We start from the raw sequence: 17,051 nt of genomic DNA on the forward strand, positions 1-17,051 counted from the left end.
AGAGATTAAGTTATTCAGTAGATACCCCCAAATTGTCTTTCATTTTCGAGCTATTAGTATATTTTTTCAAGTAATCACAGCTTGTTATGTGTTGCCCAGAGCACTTAACTTATAATTAATCATTTGTTCCCATAACAAACTTTAAAATTTTTTTCATGTTTATTATTTATTTTTGAAAGAAAGAGACAGACAGTATGAGCAGGGGAGGGGCAGAGAGAGAGGGCGACACACAATCCAAAGCAGGTTCCAGGCTCTGAGCTGTGAGCACGGAATCAACGTGGGGCTCAAACCAACAAACCTGAGCTCATGACCTGAGCCCAAGTTGGACGTTCAGCCAACTGAGTCACCCAGGTGCCCCTCCCATAACAAACTTTTTAAGAGGACACTATTAGTATCCTTATCCCACAGATGAAGTAACTGAGGCATAGAAAGGTTAAGGAAACCTCACGAGGTCTCATTCCTTTTAATTGGTGGAACCAAAACTCCAGACAGGCAGGATAAAATTTCTACAGTCTTCTTCCAAGTGCCAAAAGTCTTTAGGATGGGTATACTTGGATTTTCCAGAAACTGCAAAGGGAATGTTGTTTGTATTTGCCCTTATTAAGGAATTATTGGGCCTTCTTTTCTGATATACTTGATTTTAACTTCTGTTCTGAGATTCCAGAAGCCCCTTTGGTACCATCTAGGGGGTACCATGTATCAAATACCATGTGAGGAAGTAGACATCACAACAAAATAGGAAGAAAAAAAATCTCACCTATAAAGGATGCACAGACCAGGGAGAACTTAGTAAATATACCTGCATTCTTTCAACAAAGAAGCCTCTTTATTCTTCCCAAATTTGAGCACAGCGATATTAAGACTTAGCTAGAAGCACCAACTCCCTCCCCAAAAGTTGAAGGAAAAGGAAACACATTTCACCATCTCAGTGAGAGGGTTAAATAAGAAGGAACAATGACGTCCAAGTGCCTGGTTCGCACACAGCACGACCCACAGGGGCTTATGGACCTTTATGTACCGGAGTGAGAGTGGCTGCACCTATGAATTTCGTAGTGGTTCAATGCTTGCATGTGTCAGAGAAAGCTGGGGGATAGTTTAAACATGAGTGACAGGCTCTCTATACTTTAGAATTTTGAAGTTTGACAAATACTGACTAGATCTGGAGGCAGAAGCTAACTACTTTTTCCCAGTGACTTAAAAAAAAAAAAAAACCTGCTATATATTTCATGCACTTTTACTTTCAGTAAGGATGATGGTCCAAATGATGATTAAATCTGGCCGTTCAGCTTCCATTCTTCCCCAGGAAGACAAGTGGTGTCATTAGACTCTGTTTCTTTCCTATTTTAATTTCACATTTGGTTTATTTTGTATTTTTACGAGCTGTCTAAAATATCACTACAGGAGATGATTTGAATAGAAGCTGATTCATTTAAATTTAAGTTTATTCTGCTAGTTGAACTATTTGCACTATTTTTATAGAAACCCCATGCAATTGGCTACCCCCTTTAGCACAATATGATATGGAGGCAGCTTAGACTTTACAATCAGATGTACTTGGAGTCAAATCTCCCTTCCCCCTATTTTATAAAACTGGGCAAATTACTCCTCTAAACCTCAGAATTCTCATTTGCAAATTGAGGGGGAAAAACAACAACAACAACATAGTTACTTCTCAGTGTTAATTTGTTGATTAAACAAAGGGGGCAATATAGAACAGTGAGAGTGCTGCTTGACACATAACTAAGTTACTAATTTTAAAAACCTATTGTCATTACCTGTATTATTTTTATTAGAGAATTGAATAGATAAGAATTTATCTATTTGCCCTGTGGAAATTTCTTCAAAAGTAGATCCCATAGAATACATGGAGATTCATCAGTATCAGGGTAACATTTTCTTATTTCTTAGTCATTACTTCAACACTGTAACGGACATTTTCAGGGCATTTGTACTCCACTGGCCCATGGGGGTGGCCTGCAGGGTTCCCATATAGTCCTGAGGATGTGGAATTTCTGGCCATAATGTGAGAGAGCCCCCCAGGAGAGACCCCCCCCCACCAATGATAGATGAGATTGAACAGATCAATGCTCTGGTTTCCAGGCTCCTTGGGGAACATTCTCAGGTGTGTTCTTCACGGTCCCTTGGAGTGACCCTGGATGAATTGAGCCTCAGTTGTTCAAAGTGGTAAAACCTGTCATTAACACATCATTCATTGGCTTTCTCTGTTCCTGTCTTACTTTCCCACTTCCTCATTGCCTTTCTTGTTATTACCTCCAAATTAACCTACTTGCTCCCAGATCTTTGACTCAGGTCTGCTTCTGGAGCATCAAGATGAACATTCTATTAGCCAAACCAAGTTTGTCTATTAGACAAACATTCTGTTATCCAAGCCAAACATTCTATGATCCAACCCAGCTTAGATAATGCAACTTCTCGAAACAGACACATTGGTCCAGCTTTGGATAATGTCCGTTGAACATCTCCACATTCTGGAACTAACTCACTTGTTCCCAGGAATCTAGGCATTTCATTTTAATTCCTTTTTTCTGCTACTTCTGAGTGTCAGCCACCTGAAATGCCTCCAGCATCCTCTTTCTCTTTCTTTTCCTTCTAGCTTTTGAAAATACATGAAACTACACTCTGAGCTTGTAAGGAAAGGAGAAAAACATCAAACAGTTAAATTTTTTAATTCGTCACTAGAATGCTATTTGGACATTCTCCTTGAATTTTATTTTTGTTTTCTCTGTGGCTATTCCCAAGGATGACCAAATTTTTAGCTGCATGGATACATCAATATTCAAGGGGAATATTTTACAGGATGGTTGCCTTTACATTTTTCCAAACTATTTTTTTCTTTTTAGATTTGAAAAGCATGTTAATTTTAGCGCAATTCATGCCTGGCATCTTCAAGCTATTTTATTTTGGATGGAGGTGCCTAGGCAAGCCAACTATATTTTTTTTCCATTAGTAGATTCACTTGTACACTGAGGCTCCCCATGAGTGGAGTGGAGAATGTCTTTATACATTCATCACTACTCTGTCCAAAACAAATATAAATGATCTTGTTATGATAATACCACTGTGAAATATGAAGGACAGTACTCTACCTGCTCTTTCTTCTTTCTAGTATTTGCCCATAGTCACTTTTCTTTGTCATAGTACGTCTGCTCTCCTCTTGCTTCCTCCATCTAAAGGAATAGCTGAAAAACATTCAAGCCCTCCCCATCTTTCACTTGCAGGAAGAAAAGCATAAACCACATCCTCCAAGTCCTCCTCCTGCATAGGAGAATGTTCGCAGCACCGTATTTCAGAGTTGTGGTCCATGCAAGTGGGTAGTGTTTTATCTAAAAAGGCTTGCTGGCTGTGTCAGCTGCCTGAGCTACATCCTAGTGAGCATGACATTCCTCATCACGTTCATTAAAAGGAGGGAGAAACTTTTATTTTATTTTTTTAAGTTTTTTATTTAAAATCCATTTAGTTAACACACAATGTAATAGTAGTTTCAGGTGTACAATATAGTGATTCAACACTTCCGTACATCACAGGGTGCTCATCACAACTGTCCTCCTTAATCCCCATCACCTGTTTAGTTCATCCCCCTATCCCTCCCTTCTGGAAACCGTCAGTTTTTTTTAGTTCAATGCCTATTTCTTAATTTGCCTCTCTTTTTTTCTCCTTTTTCTTGTATTATTTCTTAAATTCACAAATGAGTGAAATCATATGCTATTTGTCTTTTTCTGACTGACTTATTTCACTTAGCATTATAGTTTCTAGCTCCATCCATGTCGTTGCAAAAGGCAAAATTTCATTCTTCTTCTATGGCTGAGTGACATTTCAGCGAAGTGGCTGTTTCCATACTTTGGCTGTTGTAGATAATACTGCCATAAACATTGGGGTGAGTGTATCCCTTTGAATTAGTATTTTTTTATTCTTTGGATAAATACCAAGTAGTGCGATTGCCAGATCATAGAGTAGTTCTATTCTTAACTTTTTGAGGAAACTCCATACTGTTTCTCAGAGTGGCTGCACCAGTTTGCATCCTACTGGCAGTACAAAAGGATTCCCCTTTCTCCACATCCTCACCAACACCTATTGTTCCTTTTGTTGTTGACTTTAGCCATTCTGACAGTTGTGAGGTGATATCTCATTGTAATTTTGATTTGCATTTTCCTGATGATGAGTGATATTGAGCATCTTTTCATATATCTGTTGGCCATCTGTATGTCTTATTTGGAAAAATGTCTATTCATGTCTTCAGCCCATTTTTAATTGGACTATTCATTTTGGGGATGTTGAGTTTTATAAGTTCTTTATACATTTTGCATACTAGCCCTTTATCGGATATGTCATTTGCAAATATCTAGGAGAGAGAAACTTTTAAAATGAAAGGTGTGATGATAAGTATTGATTCCAAGGGAATTTGTTAGTCTTTTTTTTTTTTTTTTTTTGAGAGGCAAATGTTAAATTCAGGTACTCGATGAAGAACCATCCTGGATATAAGTTAATATCTTTCTTTTACAACAAAATTTGAACAAAAAAGAGTTTGCTCTGCTTTCAAAGAAGAGGTAGCTTTATACCTACAAATCTTGGCTGTACTAAGGTCACTTGAGTATAACAAGGAATCTGTCATGTTTATTTTTGACTATTGTATTGAGTGTTAAGGGAAAGATTTTTCCCTGATCATTTATATAAATGATAGATTACAGTTATATCCATATAACTGCAATTCAGGTTGAAAATGTTGCATTCAGTACCGAGAATAAAATTAACCCAGTATACAAATTACTCCATAAACTTAAAATCCAATAAAGATCTAGTTCATGGGGGTGAGTAAGGTATATTTTCAGTACCAAAATGTTTCTGGTGTCAAAAATGCAATGTACAGGTCTTTAAAAGGTATTTTAGGGGCGCCTGGGTGGCGCAGTAGATTGGGCGTCGGACTTCAGCCAGGTCACGATCTCGCGGTCCGGGAGTTCGAGCCCCGCGTCAGGCTCTGGGCTGATGGCTCAGAGCCTGGAGCCTGTTTCCGATTCTGTGTCTCCCTCTCTCTCTGCCCCTCCCCGTTCATGCTCTGTCTCTCTCTGTCCCAAAAATAAGTAAACGTTGAAAAAAAAATTTTAAAAAAAAAGGTATTTTATTTTGTAGATATCAAAGATACAAATAAGACAGCTTTTCTTTAAAAGTCATATTAAGGAATGAAAGTTGAAACTGGCATTTACCTCTTTGAAAAATCATCCTGTGGCTGGTGTTTATCCCTTCCATTAATTTTAAAAATTTTAAAGATATAATTACACTAACACGTGCTGTAATGGAGTCCTTGTGTCTCAGATATAGAATGGCCTTTACTTTCTTCAGTGGTCTATTACCTGGAAGGAGAATTATTAAGTTGAGCAACTTTCTTTGGGACAGACATGAAGTAAGTTAATCATGAATCTTAACGATTGAAAGAAAGTGAACTTATTCAGTGAGACAGTCTCCATTTTGTAACTCTTAGGGAAATGGAAGTGATCTAAGACTTACCTTTCACAGTGCAGTTAAATTATAGCTGCCAGGATTCTTAGCTGTTCTGGTTAATTCGAACTGTGGAGACATATCTAGGATATTCTCTGCAGAAAGCAGTCCTTGAGTGACAACTTAGTGAAAATATGAAATTCCAAGTTCATCGCTCCTCTTATTTTTTTGTGAGCTATATTCTTTAGTATGCTTCAACAGAGACCATGAACTGGTTTACAGAATTGTAAAGATAGCTTGCTTTCTTTATAAAAATTTCAAGTAACGTGTATCAAGTGCAGGGGTCCAGAAATATGTTTGAGTCTGGTAGTAACCTGAGTAGCTAAGTACTTCTCTGAAAACTGGTCAGGAGTCTCAATCAATAAGAAAAACCTCAGGCATAAAATCCTTTGTAGAATAGGTTTTTACAACGGGGTGTTTTTCATGCAAATTTTCTGTAGGCATTTATTATTATTCCTGTTTTAATTTTATTCATTTGTTTTTGAAATGCAGCCACTCATATTCCCAGACCTGAGACTGATGTACCCCAGAAGCAGCCATTTTTTGGACATCTGTTTCCATTAAACTCTTTCTACCTGTAAAGTTTTCCAAATAGCACTTTGCTGTTTATCCTTCCAAATAAATCCCCCTTCCAGATAATTCTCTGAGGGTCTCTTCTGCTGTAAACAGCTGAGGGCAATTTTTGGTACTTGAAAGGACAAATATCTTATTCAGTATATCCCTCAGATGTCAACATGCTCAATAATGAAACCGAGGTTTGAAGCTACCATGTCAGCTTGGGATATTGTGTTCAAATTGAGAAAACTCAGAGTATAGGTAAAAAGAAAAGTAAAGTCATTTCTTAAGGGAGAGGATTCTAACATAACCCAAGTTTGATGCTGATAAAAGAAAGACATAGTTGTAAAGACAAATAAAATTATTAATGGTAGCAAACACAGTAAAATATAGTTTAAAAATTGGTATACTCCATCACCAAAAAGGACATTAGTAAGAACCTTGCTTATTATATATATACTTTAAACAATTTCTCTTTACTTCCAGATTACATAATTTTAAATATTGAAGGAATATTTCTCATATATTACTGTGCCTGCAGTTCATGTTCAATACTCTTTATTATTTATTGTACAACCATCTCAGATGTAGAGAGACTTATAGGATGGTTTCTCAGATATCTTCTTCTCAGATTCAGTCATCACATCTTCATTTTGCTAGCCTTTCTCATCCTCCCAAATCCAGACATTACCTCCAAATACTTTATTCCACATTTTTAATTACATAAATGTCAATTATTTTTTTTAATTATATATTAATAGCCATTAGTGAGATAACTTTTACAGAGACACCACAAAGAGCGGATCATCTTATAAATTCTTGTTGACTGTACCTAACAATATTGTCCTTTCCCAGAATTATTTTCTTTTTTTTAACAAGTTTGTTTTCTTTTAAGTTTAATTTATTTATTTTGAGAGAGAGAGAGAGAGAGAGAGAGAGAGAGAGCACAAGCAGGTGAGGGGAAGAGAGAATCCCAAGCAGGCTCCATGCTGTCAGCATGGATCCTGATGTGGGGCTCCATCTCACAAACCATGTGATCATGACATGAGCTGAGATCAAGAGCTGGAGGCATAACAATGAGTCACCATGCACCCCTCCAGAATTATCTTCTATTCTGGCACCTCTGCTGGGTGCTCTCTACTTGCCTTGCATTCCTATAGCTCAAGGACAACTCAGGTGAACATCCTGATCCCCACTTCTTGTCTCTATAGTTCTCAGAGGTGGCACTCTTTGATCAGTTGCTATTTAATAAATGAGCAAAAGGACATGAGAATCAAGTGGTAAAGTAGTGCAGACTGAACAGAAAATGCTTGGGTTTTAGGGACTGTGAGCCAGGACCCTCAGACTAGAACAAAATACTTATGAGAAATATATTTTCATCATCTGAATGACCAAATCTATTTTTTCTATAAATCACAATATCGCAGATAGACTCTGTATTCATTGATTCAAAACTTGTGATTTATAATTACAAATTTCAGATGGTGTCTGAGAATTATCTTTCTCTTCCAAGTACACACACACAAAATTTTTGGACTGATCATTTTCTTTTCTAACTTTGCCTAAGCAGTTTTCAAAAACTATAATGCAAATGAACAGAGCAAAAAAAGTGACAAATAAACAAAACAGACTCTTAAATCAGAGAATGAACTGGTGGTAGCCAGAGGGGAGGTAGTCAAGGTATGGATGAAAAAGGTGAATAAGACAAAAAATACATTTATCGTGATGAGCACTGAGAAATGTACAGAATTGTTTCTTCATTATATTGTACACCCAAAACTAATATAACACTGTATGTTAATTACACTTGAATTAAAAAAATAAATAAAAATTTTCAAAAATCATGATGTAATTCATTTCACAGAATAGCTAGAATCATTCTATATTAGCCTTCACAAAAAAGTCCATTCTTCCTGACCATTTTCCTTCAATCTTTCATTAATGCCAGAATGCTAAAAATTTCTTTTTTTGCTATTGTTTACTTAATAAAATCCTTACTCTAGTTTTCTCCTTTTCTAGGCCATGCAAACTGATGTTCTTGTAATAGCATTTGATCTTTCTCGGAGGCCTGATGTACTTGATAAGTTCTCAACTTGTTAGTGGAGTTGAGGTTTTAATTATATTAGGCACATCTTTGAAATGGATTTTTCTCTCTTCATAACTTACCTGAAAATGTTCCTTTTTACACAGCCAAACAGAGGAGAAACATTTAATACCTTTTAAGACATAATTAATGGCACCAAATCAAATTATCTAGCTGGAAAGATTTTATTTTCTTTCTTTTTTTCTTTAAGTCCATTTTTTCTTTGTAAGGATGCTATAAATTAAAACCTTAGAAAGGAGGTCAGAATAACCAGGCCTTGTTGGTCCAGCATTTTGCTAAATAAATAAGAATACAATTTTATTCCTTGCTTTGAAGCTGGCTGCAGATTTGCTAAGTGGTTGGTTTGATTAATTTTCTGCATGGATCTCTCATTTCATATGAGAGGAAAATAAATTCAGCCAAGATGAATGAGTTTTATTTTAGGTCTTACTCTGAATTCAGGAGGTTTTAGAAACCTCCATTTCCCATCATGACTAGATTGCCAAGGGATCCACACTTATGGTGCCCCAGAGAATCAAACTTGCTCTGAAAAGACAGCAAAAGTTCTCTATGTCCAAATCCCAGTACATTCTGAGGATAGAATTGAAATGAACATATTCATGGCAGGTGCCACCATCTTGCTAACAGCCTATTTCTTTACAATGAACTCAGTGTTGGAGAAGGTCCACAACTGTGATTCTCAGCCATGTTTCTGCCTCAACTCAAGACAGCATTATCATGTTTTGATTCCATAAGAATCATCTTCTTCGTCTTAATGTGTCATGAACTGAAGAGAGAGATGAGATTTTGTATTTCAATATTTGAGTCATGGGATGATTGGAGGAAATTAAGGGAGAATTATGGCACATAAAAATATGCTGCTACTAAATGATGTATGAGAAAGAGCCATTGACCAAGGACCATAAGTCTTTTTCTTTTTTCAGGTTTATTGAGATATAATTACCAGGTAACATTGTGTAAGCTTAAGATGTACAACATGATGATTTGGTACAAGTATATATTGCAATATGATTGTCACCATAAAGTTAGCAAACACCTCCATCATATCACATAATTACCATTCTTTTTTTTTTCTGGTGAGAACACTTGAGATCTACTCTATTAGCATCTTTCCAGCAATATTATTACCTATAATCACCATGCTGTACATTAGGTCCTTAAAACATCTACATCTTGAATCTGGAAGTTTGTACTCTTTAAACAAAATCTCTCCATTTTCCACATACCCTTGCCCCTGGTAGCTACCACTCTATTCTCTGTTTCTATGAATTCTGCTTTTTTTTAGATTATGCCTGTGAGTGATATCATACAGTGTTTGTCTTTCTCTGATTCATTTCTCTTCATATAATGACATGAACACCATAAGTCTTGAGTCAGAAATTCTCTTTCCACAAACTTTTGGCAAGTTACTTCACCTCTCTAGTCCATCATGGGCTTAGGGACTTCAATCCTACCATTTTCTAGTACTAATAAAAGGCAGTTTTGTTTTGAAGACATTGTAGGTGTAACACTTTTGGAACTATGCTACCATGTTGGAATCTCTAGCTATAGACTAACTTTTTTCAACGTTTATTATCCAGGACCCCAAATTACGTGAACTTTTGGATGTGGGGAACATCGGACGCTTGGAGCATCGCATGATAACGGTGGTGTATGGGCCTGACTTAGTTAACATCTCCCATTTGAATCTCGTGGCTTTCCAAGAGGAAGTGGCCAAGGTATGGTGGATAGAAACTTCTGATGCTTGTCACCTCACTCTGAACCCTTACGATATTGTACTGATGCCTGCAAAAGACTGGGTTTTTGTCATATTTAACACGTGTTAAAATTACATCTAAAAATAATTCAGCTGCCAAGTGGAAGTGTAATTCAAACACTTCCAAATAATGGCATCTACTAAGAATTATGGAGATTTTTCATTAGGAATGAGGCATTTGATATAATTTCTTTGCAGAAGAAAATACAGGTGAAACAACTTTTTATTTTACCTAAACACCTTATCCCAGCTCATTCTCTCTTAGCCTCATCCCATGTCACTTCCAGCCCCATCTCTTTTCCAACCATCCTTAGCACCTTTTTAACCTCTTTTATGCTGAGTAGCACCTAGCTCACCACCATGCACATGGTAGCTGCTCAATTAAGGAAGGAAACGATTTTAAAATAAAAAATTCAAATAATATCAATAAATAACAATTATTCAGTTATGCACTAGAATGGTAAATTAGAAAGGGCCTCTCCATTAAGGAGTTGCTAATTCACTAACATAGCAGGCCTTTCAGATACATACAGAAACAACTATAATATAAGCAAGCTCTATCAAACAGGAAGCTGTGAACTTCTGGGAACCCTGGACTCAACTTTGATGCTTTCTCTCGAATAGTCCAGTTGCCATGAAAAGAGCGCTAAAATGAAAATATTGAAAGAACTTTCTTTTTTCATGTTTATAGTTTATAGGATACTAGTGATGATCCTTACCCTTCATACATTTCATTCAAGACTTAAGATTATGAGTCAAAAAATACTTTTAAGTTTGTATGTCATATCTGTGCTCTTACAGAACTTCTCATGTCAAGGACCACAACTATGAGGTTCTGTCAAGCCAGTCATCATTGTGATTTATAAATGTTTAACCCTCAGTGGTCTGACAGTTCCCTGAATTACACCAGAAGTAATGGTCTGACCTCTATTCTTTAGTGATCATGGTAGAGCCTTATTTCCAACATTTACAAAAACATCGACTTCATTTCTTATAATGGAATGAATGAAGTGCCAGCCACTTTTAACAGTCTGAGGTTTTTAGAAACTACTCTCCAAAACCGTGTTACAGACCTAATCTATTTTCTCTCTTTAAGAACCAAGTCACCCATTTGCTTCTGTAGTATAACTTAGACATTTGGAGAGACTTCAGTTCTGTGAAACACTGCATGACAGCATTAATTTGCCTACCATGAGTTCTTATTCTGGTATACTGCTGGTAATCTGTGAGTTGTATATACTTCATTTCTCAGAATGTAGACGGATGGTTGGTTGGATGGTTGGATGAATGAATACAGATAATTAAATATTAACTACCTGCAAAATATTTTTGAAATATTGTTCCTTAAATACAACCATATTCACTTTAAAAAATAACCAATTCACGAGATTCATGAACTCTCAAAAACATTCAAAAAATGGCAGTGACTTTCAGGGAGGCTTTTACTAAGAATGAATATAGATTTTATATTGCAAGTCAATCTACATATCTTATACTGTATTAAACCTTTGTGCAGTTAGGTTTAAAACATATTCAATTTCCTTCTCTCTGTGCATTCCTTCCCACTAATTTTCTTTAGGGATTTTGATTTCTGAACACTGTAATATTCTCCATCAGGACTGCATCTGTAGACATTTTTTCCAGCAGCAACTTGATGTTCCTGGTATAATTAATGAGGCTACAGAATGTTTTGCCTCCTTTGCCTTCCCTTTAGGGTATTTTTTTCCCCACTGAAATTGCTCACTGGAATGTTAAGATTTGCAAACACCATTTTACTCTGAAAATTTACTTTCCCCCCTTCTAATTGTCAGAATTGTCTCATAACATCACACCTTTTATTTAATCTCTGGGGCCAATGTACATGATGCTTTGTGTAGTGTCAACACCAAAGGAGACAGCCTCTCTCATTATGTAGAATGTCTGACAGAAACCGGAGCTTCTTTGAAACTCAAATATCTCCAGAAGAAATTATTTACAAAGAGATTCTGGCTCATCCATTCATTCAACACATATTTGTCAGTTGCCTTCTCTGTGCCAACCACAATTCCAGTGTTATGGATACAGCATTCTAGAATGCTCAGAGCCAACATTCTGGGAGAAATAAACAGATAAATCACAGTTATGAAATAAACATATTGTAGGTCAGATGGAGATCTGTGTAGAAGAATAAAGTAGGAGGAGAGGGTATGAGGGTGGCAGAAGGAAGCTATTTCTTTATGGGGTGCACAGAGAAGGCAAAAAAATTTGAAGGAAGTTGCTCAGTTACAGCAATATCATAGATTTCTGAGAAATCTCTTGGATCAATTTAAAAAAAATAATTAGAAGTAGGACTTGAACTTTCCTAAATATATTATTCCAGATTTGCATGCTTTCTTTCTTACATAAATTACCTGAATTTGAACTTTTTGTTTTATTCTTTAAGACAAGTGACTCTTTTAAAAAAGTGGGTGAACACTGTCTTTCTTTTTTTCTCCACAGTTGGACTAAAAACATGGTGTCTCCTGCATATCTCAGTCATACTTTTTGTTATGGAGTTTGATTTGCCAACCACTCTGTACTCTAAGGATCAGCTTTCCCTGCTCCCTGCAGGGGCACTTCCCTTTAATGCTAGGGATAGGTGGTTTCACGTTTGTCCTCTGGGTCAAATACTTCTCCCTGAATCTCCTACTCCTGTAAGGACCAATGGCCACATCCACATTTGCTATCCTCAGGAACTCCTGTACTTCAGTACCCGCCCCCCCCCCCCCACCTTCCCTGGGATGTCCTGATCACTCCCTGGAACCACAGGGTGGAAGTGAATATCTCCACCCATCCTTTTTACTCTTCTACCATTAACTTCTAATAGTTCTCCACTCACAGCTACATGCCTTGTGGCAGAGTTGGAGGTAACAGCAAAGGAAACCAGCTAAGGAAACAAGTTCATTCCTTGTGTTATAGTATGGGCTTCTGAACGACTTTAGCTTTTATTGTGAGGAAGATGGAAGCCATTGGAGGGTTTTGAGCAGAGGATGAACACGACCTGACTTAACCTTTTAGTCAATAATGGACCATATGGGGAAAGGCTATAATGGAAGCAGGGAATACCAGTGAAGAAACTACTAAAATATTTGCAGTGAGTTGTTAGTGACTTAGATTAAAGTGGAGCTGTGTAAAAGATGAGAAGGGATATATATATATATATATATATATATAGGAAGTCTGTATGTGTGTGTGTGTATATATATATATATATATATATGGAGAAAAATTGAGAACATAAGCTTATAAATTGTATGTTGCATGTAAGAAAAGAAGAATCAAGGATGACGTTAGAGTTTTGGCCCAAGAGACAGGAAGGATGGAAATAACCACTTATGTCATAGGGAAAATTTAAAGTAGAGCATACATTTGGGGGTATATAGCAAGGGTTCAGTTTTGATTATGTTCAGATTGAGATAATTATTAGACACCCAAGTGGATATGTTGAGTTGGATATACAAGCCTAGAGTTAAGTGCCAAATCTAATACATCAATTTGGAAGTCATCAAGTTATAGATAATATCTAATGAGACTGGATGAGATCAGCCAGGAAGTGACTATAGATAGAGAGGATGCCCAAAGCCTGAGTCATTGATACTCCAACATGAAGAAACTGTGCTAAGAAAGAATCAGAAAAAGAAGCTGAGAAGGAGTAGCCAGTGAGGAGGCAATAAGGTGGTGTGTGTTGTCAGAAGCCAGGGGAAGAAAATGTTTCAGGGAGAATAAAGTATCAACAACAAGGTCAAATGCTGCCCAAGGTGAAAACCAAGAATTGACCATTGCATTTAGTGATGTGGAGGTCATCCATGGCCTTGATTAGAGTAACTTTGGTGGAGTGGTGTAGTCAAAAGCCTATTGAAGTGGGCTCTGGGGAATATTGGTAAAGAGAAAAAAAGAAGCCAAAAGCTCTTTTGAGAAGTTTTGATGTGAAAGAGAGCAGAAAAATGAGAAGTGAGGTCCAGAGATGATTTTTCAGATGGGAGAAGTAACAATGTACATATATGCTAAGTGGAATGGTCCCATAGAGAGAAAACAAGGTGCCAATTTATGAGATAAGGAGAATTGCTGGAGCAAGTCCTTGAGTAGAAGCAGTAGGATCTAGTGCAGATCTCACTAAACTATACCCTGGGGGCATGTCTGGTCTACCACCTGTTTATATAAAGTTTTATTGGAACACTGCAACCTCCATTTGTTCACATATTGTCTATGACTGCTTTTGCGAGACAAATTTGAGTGGTTATGACATAGACCATACAGACCACAAAGCCTTAAATATTTTCTATCTGGTTCTTTATTTAAAAAGTGTGCTAACCCTGTCCTAGTTCAGACATAGAGTAGCTAGGCTTAGACACGAGCAAGGACATTTAATCAATAAAAGAAGAAAAAGTAGAGCATATTGGTTAGGATGCTAGTAAAGGGTACATGCTGTGGAGAGAATTGAAGACATTTTCTGATTGCCTTTACTTTCTCAGTGACAAAGGACACAGATGTCAGCATCTGGGAGTAAAGATGATCTGAACTCTCAAGCTTTTTTCAGTACCATTTAGTGCATTTCTTTGAAGATCTAACTGGTAAGGTTAACATGAACTGTGAAAGACAGATTGTTTATATCAGCCCCCAAAATAATGTTTTGAGCATACTAACCAATTTATCGGATCAATGAAAATTCTTCCATTGGTCAAGTAGCTTGAAGACGAAATAATTGTTTTCTACCTGCCCAATTCTAGCCCTTCTGTTTTTCTTTGAGGTGAGGGCTACACAGAAAGAGACTTCTAGTTGTGTATACTACCTCCTGCAGTCCTACGGTCTAAACAGCATTCTGAAGGTAGTAAAACACATTGCTCTAAGCCAACGGCTGGGGTTCACAGGATTCCCATATGCTAGTGTCTACCTTCAGGTCTCAGGTATGCAGTGTGTAACTGTTGGGAGATGACTCTTCATTGAGAGAAACTCAACAAGGAATGAAATCTGATTCATGATTAGTGAAGAGGAATCCCAGTGTGCAAAGACACCATGTCTTCCCTCTGGGTTCTGGTCCCTTTCCATGGCTGTGTCCCTGGAAGCTCACACCCTCCATTACCTCCCCAAGTCTTATCTCCAGTCTTTGTCCAATGCAATACATCAGTGACATAACCTATCACCCTGAGAAACAGGATTAAAGATCCAGGCTCTGATATTCAGTCCTAAATAGTTGGACACTCTGATAAGCCCCCTCAGTGGACATATTGTTGAACCACTACCTAGTTTGGCAAATTCCAACCCAGGCATTGCTCCAGTGTGTTAAGATGCAGTGGGTTCAAACAGTAAGGATTCAGTGGGTTATAAGAATGAGATGGCTGGGGTGCCTGGGTGGCTCAGTCAGTTGAGCGTCCGACTTTGGCTCAGGTCATGATCTCATGGTCTGTGAGTATGAGCCGCGCGTGGGGCTCTGTGCTGACAGCTTGGAGCCTGGAGCTAGCTTCAGATTCTATGACTCCCTCTCCCTCTACACCTCACCCACTCACACTCTGTCTCTCTCTTTCTCAAAATAAATAAACATTAAAAAAAAAAAAGAATGAGATGGCTAATGGCAGAGCTGTGCAGGGGAAATTCTGTGTTCATTTCTCTGCGCAAGGATTGGCAGATGCCTTTGCTTTCAATCCTTAATTCTGCACACACTAAATTCTCTTAAGCATTTATAAATAGGAAAAACAAAATAAACAAATTTGTTTTTCTTGGTTAGCCATGCTATTAGCAGGAACTCAGCCAAATTGTTTTTTAAACTTTTTTTTAAGTTTGTTTATTCATTTCGAGAGAGGGAGAGGGAGGGCGCGTGTGCCCATAGGCAGGGGAGAGGCAGAGAAAGAGAGATAGAACCAAGCAGGCTCTGCATTGTCAGCACAGAGCCTGACACAGGGCTCAAACCCATGAACCGTGAGATCATGACCTGAGCCAAAGTCAGGAGTCAGACGCTTAACTGACTGAGCCACCCATTGTTTTTTTTAACTTTTGATTGAAATATAATATACACAGAAAACAGCACCAATTATAACTATATAACTTGAAAGATTTTTTAAAATATTTTTTAAATATTTATTTCTTTTTGAGAGGGAGAGACAGAGTGTGAGCGGGGAGGAGGGTCAGAGAGAGAGGGAGGCACAGAATCTGAAGCAGGCTTCAGGCTCTGAGCTGTCTGCACAGAGCCCAACGTGGGGCTCGAACTCACGAACCATGAGAACATGACCTGAGCTGCAGTCAGTCGCTTAACCAACTGAGCCACCCAGGCTCCCCTTGAAAGATTTTTGAAAAGAGAACATGCCCAGGTAAATAGCACCCAGATCAAGAAATGGCATCATGAACACCCCAGTGTCTATTGTACTAACACACCCTTATTTTGACCTCCAGCTTTACAGATGAGTTTTACCTATCTTTAAAATCTTTAAATGGAATCTGGAAACATGTCTTCTTTCTGGTCTGACTTCTATTATTCAAATTAGATATATGAAATCCTACTATAATTTTTACATATGGTTATAGCTTAGTTCATTCTCTTTCCTAAATAGTATACCATAGTTATAGTATACCCTAATCTATTCTACAGTTGATGGACATTCAGTTTCCGGCTTAAGGTTATTACAAACAGTGTTGTTACAAACTTGCCTTTCTGTGAGATAGGTATTGCTGATCACAGATCTTCATATGTTCAGCTTTGATAGATAATGGCACTTTACCAAACTGGTTGTGCCCATTGGTATTTTAAACACTAATTCACATATGAAAAAAATGTTTAATCGAGGATGCCTGTATGTTAAATGATTGCATTTTGAAATTACAGAATAATGAGCTTTCCAAAAATATGCTCTGTAACTGAACATCAGCCTTGAATGGCTGTTATTTTAGATTTTTCAGGGAACCTCTGCAGCTATGAATGTCATAGAGAATCTAGTTCACTCATTTTGAGGATATGACCTGGGTTTCCCTAGAAATTTTCCTACCTTCATCCACACCAGATGCTTGCCTACCATCCAAATAACTTGCAGGCTCTCCAAATTTCCTAACTAGCTCTCACATCTCTTTCTTGTCTCCCTCTTCCTCCTGCTATGTTGTTCAAATTCTTGACCCTTCTCA

The 17,051-nt window shown here is 37.5% G+C and overlaps 1 protein-coding gene across 3 annotated transcripts in view; it reads left to right on the plus strand.

Annotated features, from left to right (window-relative positions):
* Positions 1-17,051, plus strand: part of PLCB1 (phospholipase C beta 1) — a 695,548-nt gene that overhangs the window by 442,484 nt on the left and 236,013 nt on the right. For all 3 annotated transcript variants that reach the window (XM_027069591.2, XM_027069592.2, XM_027069593.2), the window contains exon 4: positions 9,751-9,888. In XM_027069591.2, the coding sequence (XP_026925392.1) occupies positions 9,751-9,888 (138 nt within the window). The remainder of the gene's footprint in view (positions 1-9,750; positions 9,889-17,051) is intronic.

This window comes from Acinonyx jubatus, chromosome A3 (assembly GCF_027475565.1).
Source record: "Acinonyx jubatus isolate Ajub_Pintada_27869175 chromosome A3, VMU_Ajub_asm_v1.0, whole genome shotgun sequence".
Classification (NCBI taxonomy): Eukaryota; Metazoa; Chordata; class Mammalia; order Carnivora; family Felidae; genus Acinonyx; species Acinonyx jubatus.